The sequence below is a fragment of the Diplotaxodon limnothrissa genome, linkage group LG12 (genome assembly GCF_057381915.1).
Source record: "Diplotaxodon limnothrissa isolate DT_005_m linkage group LG12, D_limnothrissa_male_GT1.1, whole genome shotgun sequence".
In the NCBI taxonomy this organism is placed as follows: Eukaryota; Metazoa; Chordata; class Actinopteri; order Cichliformes; family Cichlidae; genus Diplotaxodon; species Diplotaxodon limnothrissa.
In genome coordinates, this window is record NC_140607.1 from 2,486,357 (window position 1) to 2,499,459 (window position 13,103).

At 44.0% G+C, this 13,103-nt stretch overlaps 1 protein-coding gene across 1 annotated transcript in view; it reads left to right on the top strand.

Moving 5' to 3' along the window:
* nr6a1a (nuclear receptor subfamily 6, group A, member 1a) overlaps positions 1 to 12,699 on the top strand; it is a 32,641-nt gene extending 19,942 nt beyond the window's left edge. The window contains exons 2-9 of the mRNA XM_085367770.1: positions 2,717 to 2,947; positions 5,376 to 5,431; positions 6,301 to 6,461; positions 7,107 to 7,337; positions 8,579 to 8,833; positions 10,993 to 11,114; positions 11,195 to 11,347; positions 12,480 to 12,699. Of these exons, the coding sequence (XP_085223896.1) occupies positions 2,717 to 2,947; positions 5,376 to 5,431; positions 6,301 to 6,461; positions 7,107 to 7,337; positions 8,579 to 8,833; positions 10,993 to 11,114; positions 11,195 to 11,347; positions 12,480 to 12,610 (1,340 nt within the window). The 3' untranslated portion in view covers positions 12,611 to 12,699. The remainder of the gene's footprint in view (positions 1 to 2,716; positions 2,948 to 5,375; positions 5,432 to 6,300; positions 6,462 to 7,106; positions 7,338 to 8,578; positions 8,834 to 10,992; positions 11,115 to 11,194; positions 11,348 to 12,479) is intronic.
* Positions 12,700 to 13,103: the final 404 nt, after the last annotated feature.

Consider the following 13,103-nt stretch of genomic DNA (forward strand, 5'->3'; position numbering starts at 1 on the left):
CCCGAATGAATGACGGGCGCATCGGACCAAGATCTGTTTTTATCTAATAGTTAGAATCTGTTTTTATTGAGTCACAACATTTCGGCCCAAATAACCTTCCAGTATCATCCATCCCTCTTCCGCTTATCCCGAACGTGGTTGTGGGGGCAGCAGCCTAAGCAGAGAGCCCAGATCTCCCTCTCCCAGCCACCTCCTCCAGCGTGTCCTGGGTCTGTCCCGCCCAGGACGCATCCTTGTCAGCTCACCTCAGCTGGCTCCTTTCGATGTGGAGGAGCAGCAGCTCTACTCTGAGCCCCTCCCGGAAGGCTGAACTCCTCACCCTATCTCTAAGGGAGAGGCCAGCCGGCCTTCGGAGGAAGCTTCCGCCGCTGTTATCTTTAATATCGTTGTTTTGGTCACTACCCAAAGCTCATGATAGGTGAGGGTAGAGACTGCAGCTGCAGCACCACTCCGTCTGTCGGTCTCCCGCTCCTCTCTCTCCTCACTTGTGAACAACCACCAGATACTTAAACTCCTCAACTTGGGCCGGAACTCGTCCATGACCCAGACTGGGTGACCCTCCTGTTTCTGGGTGAGGACCACGGCTCAGGTGCCAGAGGTCACCTACTAATCAGAAGGTTGATGGTTCGATCCCTGTCTGTTCCTGTGTATGTGATAAATATCCTTGGGCAAGATGAAAACCTCCTTTAGAAAATATTTGCAAAATTAGAATTAAAGATGATATTTTCCAAATCTGTGTTCAGACTGTAAATGCTCAGCACAGACACTGAGCACTGCAGTGGAGAAACGGAGGCCCGACCCTGCACATGTGGACGAACAGGGCGAGATAAAACAGACAAAACAATAAATACCCAAACCTCAGGTGGATGATCAATGATGGGAGCTTCCATCCCCGTCCTGCAGAACTGATCCTGCAAATTCCTGAAACAGAACCAACTTGGAGTAAGACGGGTGGCATTTTGTGACGTTTGATCTGTCAGAGGGTGACCAACTTCCTGGTACAACATCACAACGAGAACTTTTTCAAAATTACTTTCTGTTCAAAGTTGATGCTAAAGTTTTATACTTGTCAGATCCAAATAATCCCAAAGATGAAAGAGAAAAATAAATGAATAAGAAATCAAATTCGGTTTTTCCTGTTATGAAAAACAGGTTGATTGTCTGGATTTTTAGCAGGTGTAGCTCCTGTGGGTGCAGCGATTGTTCGACTGTTCGAGAAGCCTGACGTCAAACTGCATTATGTTAAAAACTAAACTTCACACACGGTGCTTGATGCTGGTCTGTTTTCAGCTCAGAATAAACGTGTGCGCTTGTTAAGCTAGAAATGAAGTCAAATGATTAGTCTTTGCCTTGAGACGTGGCAGTTAGTACAAGGGATGAACTGACAGCTGTTATTTTACAAGAATCTGTTTCAAAAGTTATTAATTATTAAATTAGTAACATTATTCCTAATTCATTTTTAGAAATCCATTTACTTCTCTTTTTTTGTTGCATTTTTAAAAGATTGTCAAAATCATTTTTTTAATTCTGAGAATTTAAAAACATTTTCCACTAAGTTTTCAAATTTAGAATAATGTTATTGTCAAAATACAAAAGAAAGTATTTGTCGCACAATTAACAGTAAGTAACAAAATGACTCGTATTTCGATGTGCGTGGCTCTCCTGGTCCTTCATGGAGGAGGGTGGAGAACAGCTTTTTGGTGTGTGTGTGTGTGTGTGTGTGTGTGTGTGTGTGTCTGTGTGCGCGCGCGTGTGTGTGTGTGTGTGTGTGTGTGTGTGTGTGATGAGGCTTAACTCTGCGAGCAGCCGAGAACACGCGCTGTAACTTAAGCTTCATTATGTGCGTTCTGTGGCCTGGAGGTAGATGGAGGATTAAGGGAAGATTTTCAGCAGCTTCCTCAAATTGCTGTCTTTCCAGTTTGAGAGTAGCTCTGTGATTAACAAAGTGTAGCTTCACAAGGATGGTCCTGTGTTGGCTCTTTCATCCTCTTCCCCTCCTTCATGCTGTATTCCTCGTTTCCCTCACTCCTGGTCAGCCAGCTGCCACACCAGGCTTACAAACACTCATTGGTATCATTTTAACTTTGATTTTACATCATTTTATCCAGAACATCAAATACGTGTGAGCCCTTTCCCCACGGGTTCCTACCACCTCCCTTCCTAACTGCTTTTCATTGTTTGAAGCAATCAGCTGAAACTGCGCTCTTTAAGGAAACAGAATGAAGGTTAATGATTGAGGGGCCGCCTGTGTGGAACATCTGTGCTAACACTAAGGATGCAACAGGTGCTGGGTACAGTAATACTGTCACATATTGTTACCTGAAGCAGGTTTTGTGAAATGTGTTATTTTAGCGTCAGGTGTCTTGTAAGAGAAGCGTTTTTATCAGACACTGCTGTGGGGAAGAGGAGAGAAAGGACGCGCTGCAAACAAACCAGCTGTGTCCTCATTCAGACCTGCAGACGTTTCTCTCATCGTACTGCCTGTTATACCTCCACTTTCACTAAATGAGAGTTGGAGCTTAAGAATCCTTTGGATTATCCGGTGCCTGGCTAGCACTTAAGCCCCAGCCGCCCTCGTGATTTCAATTAAAAATGTGTGCCTTCAGCAAGGTTTTTGCTCCCACTCCCTTTTTTAAGCTTTAGATGAATTACTGTAAAGACGCTGATGGAAATGGCTCTAAACCCTCTCCTGTGCCCACTCTCCTTCCATCTGCAGATGATCCAACTGACCAGCGTACTTGCCTTATCTGTGGAGATCGCGCCACAGGCCTGCACTATGGCATCATCTCCTGCGAGGGCTGCAAGGGCTTCTTCAAGCGCAGCATCTGCAACAAGCGCGTGTACCGCTGCAGCCGGGACAAAAACTGCGAGATGTCACGCAAGCAGCGCAACCGCTGCCAGTACTGCCGCCTGCTTAAGTGCCTTCAGATGGGAATGAACCGTAAAGGTAAAGTAGATGTTTCAAGCCACCAGAAACAGACGTTTGTTTGGTAATAAATGTCTGACTCATCGAGTTGCGGTAACAATGAAGCATCAATGACAAAAGAATCAGTACCCAGACCAGAAAAGAGTCAGAGGTACTACGGTTGAAGGTCGTGTCTGGAGAGTGACTGGCCTCTTAAATGAAACGTCTTCACAAACTTTCAGTCACCTTGTTTTTCTGCTTTTAACAGTTTTTCAGCACAGTGCACTGTCAGTATGACTCTGAAACCAACGGTAGGTGAACTGATCATCTTGTTACAGGGTAAACGGTTCTTGTATAACGCTTTTCTGCTCAGAGGACTCAAAGCAATTTTGCCTCATTCACACGAGTTTTTTCTATCCTCTGTTTCATACTCTGATGCATCCATCAGAGTGTCTTGACCAACGATATTTGGCATGCAGACTTTGGCGAGCACGCGGGGATCGAACCACCAAACTTCCAATTAGTAGGTGACCGGCTGTACTTCCTGAGCTGCAGGCAACCTTTGATTTAAGCATTCATGTGGACTTCACTGTGCCACTTAAACACTGTTGAAGATGCAGCACTTCCCCTGAATGTCCACAGCAAGCCTGAGTCAATGAGGCGTTTAAACCATCCACACCTAAAGGATGGACGGACAGATGCTGTTCCCTGGCTCGAGCCTATCCCAACCATCATGGGGGAGTTTGGGATTGGCCACATGAATGCTTAAATGAAAGGTTTCCTGTAAGTAGAGCCGGTCACCTATTAACTGGAAGTTTGGTAGTTCGATCCCACCGCTCTGTCACAGCGCTGACAGACCGGTGGGACTGTGGTGGCGTGGGTGAAGGTGTGTTATTAACCCTCTGGGGTCGATGGACACGCCGGTGCCCGCAAGTAATGTGACCGGTTTAAGATGACATAGTAACAAGATGCGACTCTGCTGAGTCTCTGTTTAACTTATGGTTAAAGTTAAACTACATGGCAGTTTTTACATGTTGCTGATAGGCCAGGTTACACCAGAGTTATGATAAAACATCCACACACTGCTTTTTTCTAAATACTATATGTTTAGTGCAGGAAGGAACAGTGAACATGGCCGCGCTAACAACAACAACACACCAAGGAAAAATGCCTCCCCTTTCCTATTGGTGGAAAAATGCACCAATCCAAAAACGATATGGCTGAATGTGACCTTTGTTGTTTAGGAAGAGGTCAAAGTTGTGGGAGAGAGTCGGGATATCGATGGGAGAGATTTGAGATGTTTAGCGTGTCTGGAGTGTGTAGTTAGTGTGTAGTTGTTTTGTTCTGTGTGTCAAAACAATAAGTCCACCGCTGAGTGTCACAGTCAAAGGCTGCAGTGTAAACGCTGCGTCCAGGTGGAAGACGCCTCCTGCTGTCTCGTGGTGGACACAAACTATTTTTTGGAGTTGCACAATCATTTGTGTGGCGTCTTACTGTGACACCTAACACTTCCTAATTTTTCAACTTCAAGTTATGTTTCTTGACTGATTTTTAGATCATTGTGTGAATGCAGTAAGTCACCATGAATAAAGAACTTTATTTATTCAAGACGAGCTAAACGGTTTTTAAAGGTGAAATACAAAGTAGTCAAAAACAGCCTGAAAGATGAGGTTTAAGTTTTTGGTAAAACTGTGTTCACAGTGCAGATTTGTGTAAATGTAAGCACGTAACAGAACCTCACGTGGAGTAGCTTCTAGATCCACCTGCTTATTTATGAAAAGGTTCTACAGTACAAAGTATATGGGTAAATGAGGAGGTTACAGACTGTGTGTATATGAACCGTGTATAGATCCGCCCCTGTAATTTAGATGTGTCAAAATCAGGTTTTTAAGATGCTGAGTGGCCAGAGCTGCTTCTGTCGGGACTTTGCTCCGTTTATCTGTGAGCCAAACAAACAGCTGCTCGCAAAGTCTCTGAAAACCTGGAAACGCTTGAATGTGTCAATTCTACCAATAAATCTGTTTCTCCCTCCTGGACACACACACACACACACACACACACACACACACACACACACACACACACACACACAATCTAAGCTGCAGTTTTCCTTCCACAGACATGTGCTGCCCCCATGTGGCTAAAACTTGTAAGTGACTGTCCTCATGGCCTTATTCTTCAAGTGCCTGTCTTAGAATGGAGATGAGACTGGGACTCACCCAGTCAGACACTAATCACAGCGATTTTATCTACACTGCAGAAACACTCACACACACTAAGACTATGAGATGAAATGTACTTTGCTTGTAAGTGTACCAAAACAATATGACTGCCCGCCAGCAGCAGCTGTATTTGGAGCTGGATGGTGAGACAGTTTTGCCTGATGTGCTTTAGCCACTAGGGAGAGCTGTGACACCGATCATGTTTGGTTAACGGAACAAATGACTTTTCCCTGTTTTTTGACATGTAGCAATCAGAGAGGACGGCATGCCTGGAGGGAGGAACAAAAGCATTGGACCTGTGCAGGTAAATGGACTGAAGGATTGTGTTGTTTGTGGTGCGCACTGACCTTTCCCCACCTCCCAGCCAGCCTGAGCATCATCGCTGTGGCTCAGCCTCTGAGGAACTGTGCTTACAGTAAACCCACTCAGATCACAAGCCATTAAATAACACAGAGCTGGAGTGCTGCAGTGCTACTCTTCGGGATGCTCATAATGAGAGCGAGCCCTGACCTTGTTATATCATCTGTATAATTGTGTAGCAGCTGATTAGTCCCCATTCAGCGGTGCCTTTATTATTAACGTGAAGCGAGGGAACAAATGGTCAGAAAAATGTGTGACATGAGGATAAGTACCACTGAGCCGCTATTCACGGGGAGGGAGGCGCTCGATTCATTCGGGCTCAATTGAACGAGTCAAAACAGAGAAACACGGCTTCCATTAAGAACCAGCGCCCTTAATGAAAGCAGGAGCTTTCTGTCATGAATATGGAATGAAAACGCCTGTTACAGTGTTTGGGATGAACTGATAGAAATGAAAGTGACTTGACCTCCCTCAGACATGAGACGTGGTATGTGCAGGCGTGCTGAAGCCTTTCAGAATGGCTTTTGTCTGCGTTTTCTGCTCATGCTGACCTGCACAGATCTTATTATTTTAAGTGTGTGAATCATCCAATCAAACGCGCACACACACACGCGCCTCTTTTCTTTCTGTGTCATTATGTGATTGTGTCCTTGCTCCTCAGCATTTTAATGAAAAGCCGTGTGCTGTTAGTTGGTGCTAATCAATTGAACTGATGCACATGCATGGATGTGCTGTAAGCTCCAAACCTCCCTGTGTGTGTGTGTGTGTGTGTGTGTGTGTGTGTGTGTGTGTGTGTGTGTGTGTGTGTTCTAGATAACAGAGGAGGAGATCGAGCGGATCATGTCGGGCCAGGAGTTCAAGGAGGACGCCCCGGAGCACACCTGGGGCAACAACGGCGACAGCGACCACAGCTCGCCAAGCAACGGCGCCTCGGAGGGCAACCAGCCGTCGCCTGCCTCCACTCTGTCGTCCAAGTGAGTCGTCGATCTCATCCGCTCAGCTATGCGCCTCTGGCACTCGCCCCATCTTTGAGATAATGAGCCGGCCCTGACAGTCTAACACCTCGTTCCCATCTCACCCAGACTTTAGTTAAAGTATTCATCGGCCAAAGAATGCCTGAATATGCAGCCACTCAGGCTCACTGATCGCAACCAAACACAAAGAGCTCACTGCACTATCTGCTGTTCTTGCTTGGAGACGAGCATATTGTCTATCTGCACTCATCAAGGACAAATCTTGTCTAGGTACTTGCATGATGGCATTTATTTTAGTCTCAGTTTGTGTAAACATCAGGTTTTATCTCAGCAGCCTGAAAACTATTTAGGGGATGGCTTTTCTTTTTTTATGAGATGGAATTAAACCTTGCCAGAAATGAACAGCAAACAGAAAGCCTGCGTCGCATGCGCTCGTGCACATGCCCAGAATGCAAAGTTTAGTCTGCAAGTTTGTGAAAAAATGCAAAGAGTTTGATTGGGGATGAAGCTCAGCACATCAGGGTGAGGTTAAAGGAGGGTTTGCCTGAGAAATGCAAACCCCGACGTGTGAGCCAGTGTGTTTTTGTCCCCGCAATACTAATAAAATCTGCATTACTGTAACCTTTGACCTTTGTGTGCTTCCAGTCGCTCCGCTGAAATGAACGGCTACACGGCAGCCCTGCGGGACCAGTACATTAACACCTCCATGCCCACGCATTACCAGCTCTTGCCTCACCTGTTCAGCTACGCCGCCCAGTCTGGCCTGCTGGCCTCTCAGCCCCGCAACCTCTACCCACAGCCCCACCCTCTGGTGCAGCAGCTGGTGGCTGCTGAAGAGCTGGCCCCCCTGACCACTCCAATGCTTATAGAAGAAGAGTGAGTTCATACTCAGCATCGTGCGTTGTGTGGAGGCGCGGCCAAATGAAAGGAGTGCAGCTGGTTTCAGAAAGCAAAATTCTCAATTAGATACTCATTTTGTAGCAAACAGTCCTTCCCAGTAAACCAAACTTGTTAGTCTTTTTCTAATTGTATGTCGTGAACGTTGCCATTTACCTCGGTAAGTGAGATGCAGGTGTGTTGGAATAGGAATTAGGCTCTTGAACCTCTATGTTAATATTTTGAGAGCCTGGCGCTCTCACAAGCGCTCCAACAGGAGGATATTCTCTGAATATCAAGTTCATCATGTTTTTGGTCGTTGATGCTGACTGTGTGAGGTTTCTTCATCATTTCTTCCACTTCCACATACACTGAAGCATCCCCACAGCATTCATTCCCACCATCAGTGTTCTTAGGGTTGCCTTTTCTTCCTGTGTACAAACACTAGCAGTGTCGCGGTGACCAAACAACTCTGGTTTAGTGTTATTTGACCAAAGGACAAAGGATTGTCCTCAGCATTCTTGCCTTGAAGGAGTCTCTTCTGCTAACGTGGAGCTACTCCTGTGAGCTCGTTGCTTCATTAGTTTCTCCCCTCCAAGTCTAAAGTGATTTGTTTTTGGCTTGATGCATTTTCATGTGGCAGCTCAAACTGCTGCCAACGTTTCTATACTACGTGTAAACTGGAAGATAAAACACGGCAGCGTTTGTGCTGTGGCTCAATGAAAAGCTCTGTTGCTCAGTGGGATAATAATACTGACCATGATCAGCGTTTTATCCCAAACTAGAATTAGTTTGAAATGCTCTGTTGACATTTCTTTGTCAAAATTAGAAAGGTTTGTGATTTTGAAAGTGCAGGAACTTTCTGATCACATCTTGATTTTTTCAGCATTACATCATTTTAAAGATTCTTTTAAATACATTTTGTGTGATTGTTTATTTTTTCCTCATTATTTTACATTTATTCCTCAGATAAATTCAGGGAAATGCTTTAGGAAATGGCCTGAAGTCAGCTGCTCTCTGTTGGTAACAGAGGTTAGAATTAGCTGAAGGCTAAGCAGATCTGCTCTGTGAAATGAGGAGAATATAGAGGGACAGGAAGTCAGACGGTGAGGGACGTGAAGGCTGCTGAAAGCTGTTTGTTGTGGAGTGGGATGCTGATTTGAGCCACGTCAGGCCCATTTTGACATGATGAGAGTTTTCCTGCCCACCACACATCTGTCTCGTTGTTGTTTGCTCACTAGGTACAAGGTAACACAAGTGGAGCTGTTTGCTCTGCTGTGCCGTCTGGCAGACGAGCTGCTCTTCCGCCAGATCTCCTGGATCAAGAAGCTGCCCTTCTTCTGTGAGCTCTCCATAGAGGACTACACCTGCCTGCTCAGCTCCACCTGGCAGGAGCTCATCCTGCTCTCCTGCCTCACTATCTACAGTGGCCAGATCTTTGGAGAGCTGGCCGACATCACAGCAAAGTACACGCCATCTGACGACGAGCTTCAGGGGTGAGTGGCGAGTGCTTAAAGAGCAAAAGGAGAGAACAATTGGGGTGTTTTGTTTATGAGCTTTAGAATAACTTGAATTATTGAGGAGCCAAAAAACACCCACATTTACTCCATTTAGTTTATAACTATTACATACCTCCCCTGAGTTTCTTAGAGGTGCACAGAAGAAACGATATGATAGATGGACACTGTGACGTCGTCCACTGGTTTCTGAGCTCTAGTTTGTTTTACCATCATCACCGTGGTTTAAAAAACAAGCAGACAACAATTACTTGTCACGAGGACGGGCAGGTCTGCTTGCTCATTGGCTAATCAATGTCATTAGCCAATGAGCAAGCAGAACCAAGTTGAACCCTCCTTGTTGAAGCATAGAATTACTTATATTTCCAAAAGAGACATTATTTTTGTATTCAATAAAGGCCAAAAAAACTCATCAGGAAAGTGTTTACAGAGGTCAAGTCTTTTTGCAGCTACAGCTATCGCCATCTGGTGGCCGTTATGGCATTTCTGCATTAACGTCCTTTTACCAAACTAGAACCTGCAGTCAGCTGTGCTTCACTTACTGCTCTCAGAAACCTCGTTTCAGCCACGGCTGTTTTCTCTTTTTAGGGAAAGAGCTATACGTTTACCCACTAGCAGACAACTGATAGAGTTAGCAACTAGCTAACTTCTAAAGCAGATCTTTAAGCAAAGTCAAAGGCAAGACAATAGGGCTCCGAATGATGGCTTGCATTGCTATTTGTGTGCTGGTATTATAACAAGACAGCTGTTTGTAACTTTGTAACTGTAATTCAAATCATTTATTCATATAGCACCAAATCACGACAGCAGCTGTAAAAACTCTACAATAATAGTTTTTTTGTAAAACCTTCTGCGAATGTTACAGTTACACTTTACTGGGTTAGCAACATAAATCAGTTATTACTATTACCATTAATATTGAATATTGAGCTGGCATATTTTGTACATATTATGTTAGCTAGGCAGCTGGCACAGACAATGACCTTTAGATTGTTTTCATATTGTTTTCTATCATCAATAATCAAAATATTATCCAGCAGTTAAGGAGTTGTTAAGGAGGCTAACCGTTTAGGCGACAGTGCAGAAACAGCCAAGGCTAACTTCTATGCTAGCTTTTAGCAGTAGAGAGCTTCTGAATTACTATATTGTAATTTTGTAACAGAGACTACTTTAAAAGTAACCTTTCCAGACACTAAAGTTAAGTAGCTCAAGCAAGAACAACAACAAGTGATCTTATTCTATAGTCATGATATTGATACGTAGCAGAAAGAAACTGCCTTCATTCGTTCTGTTTTGGTAATTCAGCCTCACCCACAGCAGTCACAGTGGGGCTGTTTCACTATAAGATATTAAATGTTTCTTTTTAGTCTCTGGGAGCTGTGCTAATTCAGTATTTCAGTAGAAATGAGAACAGCAATCAGGAATTCAACATTCCCTCTGCACAGCCAAGCTGTTTCACTTTGTGAGCTCATCATCTCTAAAAGGGCTTAATATTTTTCTCCAAGTGTTATTGCTGGGTGAGGCCCAGTGAAGTGGTCCGTGAACAGGAGGCCTCCTCAGAGCTGAGCTGTGGCTAGCACTGTCTGGCATGTGTACTATAGACGCTTGTTTCACTTGAAGTAGAAAAGGATGCGTGGGGGAAGAGGGGGAGTGTTCCTGTGTAAATCAAACATGTATAATTTGACCTTCTGACACATTCTCCTAATATAACGCTGCTGCTTCAGTCAATTTGCCCACAGTTTAGTGGTTTTAGACGTGGACGTTTGATTTACAGTGGCATTGTTGAAGTTTGTGAAAGAGATTAGAAGTGCAAGGCAGAAAATTGATGTTTAAAACGTGGAATGAACTTATGAATCTTCTCTTCAAAAAGCTGTGGAATCAGCAGGACGCTTTAAGCACTTTTAATAGATCTGACATATTTCCTCCCTCATTTTCTTTGCCTTGTCCATTGAAGCATGGAAGCTTAAGATAGCGGTGCTGGGGGGATTTTTGTCTTCTTTTTTTATGTGGATTGTAGTGAGGACAGCAAACCTACAAAAGTCTATATCATGGTTTGAGTTGGAGCCTTAAAGGCACCGTCTGGCTTCATAGAGCTGCAGTTTTCAGCTTAACTGACGGGTCTGTGTGTGATTCCTCAGATTCAGCGAGGATGGGATGGAAGTAATGGAGAGGTTGATCATTCTGTTTCGCAAACTCCACCAGTTAAAGATCAGCAATGAGGAGTACGCCTGTATGAAAACCATCAACTTCCTCAATCAAGGTAACAACAAAGTCTCCAGCGTGTTGACTTTTTGCCATCGCGACCTTCCCGGCTTGACTGTGATAGTTTCTGCTCCACAGATATCAGAGGACTGTCCAGCATCTCCCAGCTTGAGCAGCTGAATAAACGCTACTGGTGTGTGTGTCAGGACTACATTGAGTCCAAGTACCCACTGCAGCCTAAACGCTTCCCTGAGATCATGATGTGCCTGCCGGACATCCGCTGCATCTCAAGTAAGGCCTCAAAGAACTGTTTAGGCTGTTGTTGAAGACTGACTTTAGAAATGCACTCAGATACTCATACGTTAGTTTGTTTGAGCTACAAAAATGTGATACTACCCAGTGTATTGTGCCACAGCGATTTGTGTTCAGCCATGAAAGTTTCAGTTTGTGCCCTTACGACCTGTGTTGTTCCCCGCCCTCTACAGTGCCTTGTCTTTGGGGAAAAACACTGAAAATACAAAAACCGTTGCAAAATTTTATGTTTAATGAATTATTTGGTTAAATTATTTGAGCTAATGGGATAAAAGAAAGCATGGCTTTTGTCATTAAGACAAACTATAATAAGTGCATTAACCCTGTAAGACCCAACCCATCAAAAAATAGCCAGAAAATTCAGATTTTTGGAGCTGAAATGTTTAATAACCCTTAATACACAAATTTTATTTTGCTATATCATGTTGCTTACGATTTATTTTTTGTATTCCATTTGATACATTTGGCTTTTTCTTTTTAACACCAATGTTAATTTTAAAAAGCTGTCCATAACATTTTGAAATTATGGCAAGTATTGATCATGTTGATGGGTTAAAGCTTGAATCACAATCTAGTTACTTTTGTGGTTTTAGCTTATCAATTAAATCAAACACAATCAACTGTTCATTTTTCTGGTAATAAATAAAATCATGGCCAAACCTTTGGATAAATAGAGACACTTTGCATACATTTCTTTTATTTACCAACTCTTTGAAACTTAAGAATGATTGGTCGAAACAAGTAATCTAAATAAAAACTGTGAAATAAATGCTACTGCCAGTAATTTTGACTAACTAGACGTAACTGAACCGAAATCAGCTTCATAAGTTCTAAAAAAGTAAATGGCCTCAGTGAAAATTGTGTCAAAGAAAGGTCGTTAGATTTTGTACACGTAACCTGTCCAAATTAGACCGTTTAACACGAGCTGGGCACACTGCTGGAGCCAGCCTCTAGTGGCCGCCAGAGGAACTGCAGCATTCGGCACTTGGGTTGGCTTCATTTGTCTCGCAGGTTGCCTCCTGGACACGACTGTGACCAATGAAAATGTCGGCTGTACAGAAGCTAAGCTAATCATGAACTAAAGTGCCGTGTGTCTCGGGTTTCTTCTCAGCAAAGCTGGTGAACGTCCCTCTGGAGCAGCTCCCCCTGCTGTTCAAAGCAGTCTTGCACTCCTGCAAATCCAGCCTGACCAGCTACAGGACCGGCCCGTCGCCCTGCGTGACCGCCTCCACCGGAAACTAAACCCTCCCCGACACCCGAGTCGAGGACTGGTCTCCCCTCTCGTGAATGTGACAAGCAGCTAGTTTGTTTTTTGTAACTTTTTTCTTTATATATTTATTACACGACAGAGCTGAATGTATGCTGATTTACACTGTGCACATGCTTCTGTACAAAACAAATGCTCGTAGATGCATTGGTCTTTGGAGTTTACAAGCGTGTATCCATTTTGCTCCATGTGTCAGTGTTGCCATTGTTAGAGCTAGACTTTAAAAGAGTTTATTTTATACAGATGGGGCGCCTTGGCACGCGCGACGAGTGTTTTGAGACTACCTCAGGAAGATGTTGTTGCTATTTTCAGGTACCTTTTCTTACTGTTAAATGAAGAGTTGCCCAGTCTAAACCAAAACCCTGTGGATGCTTTGGTACCTCAATCAGAGATGAATGTTCAAAGAAGCTGCATAAATCAGTCTGAAAAACAGTTTTTTGTTACACTGAAAATGCAAAATGAATTAGC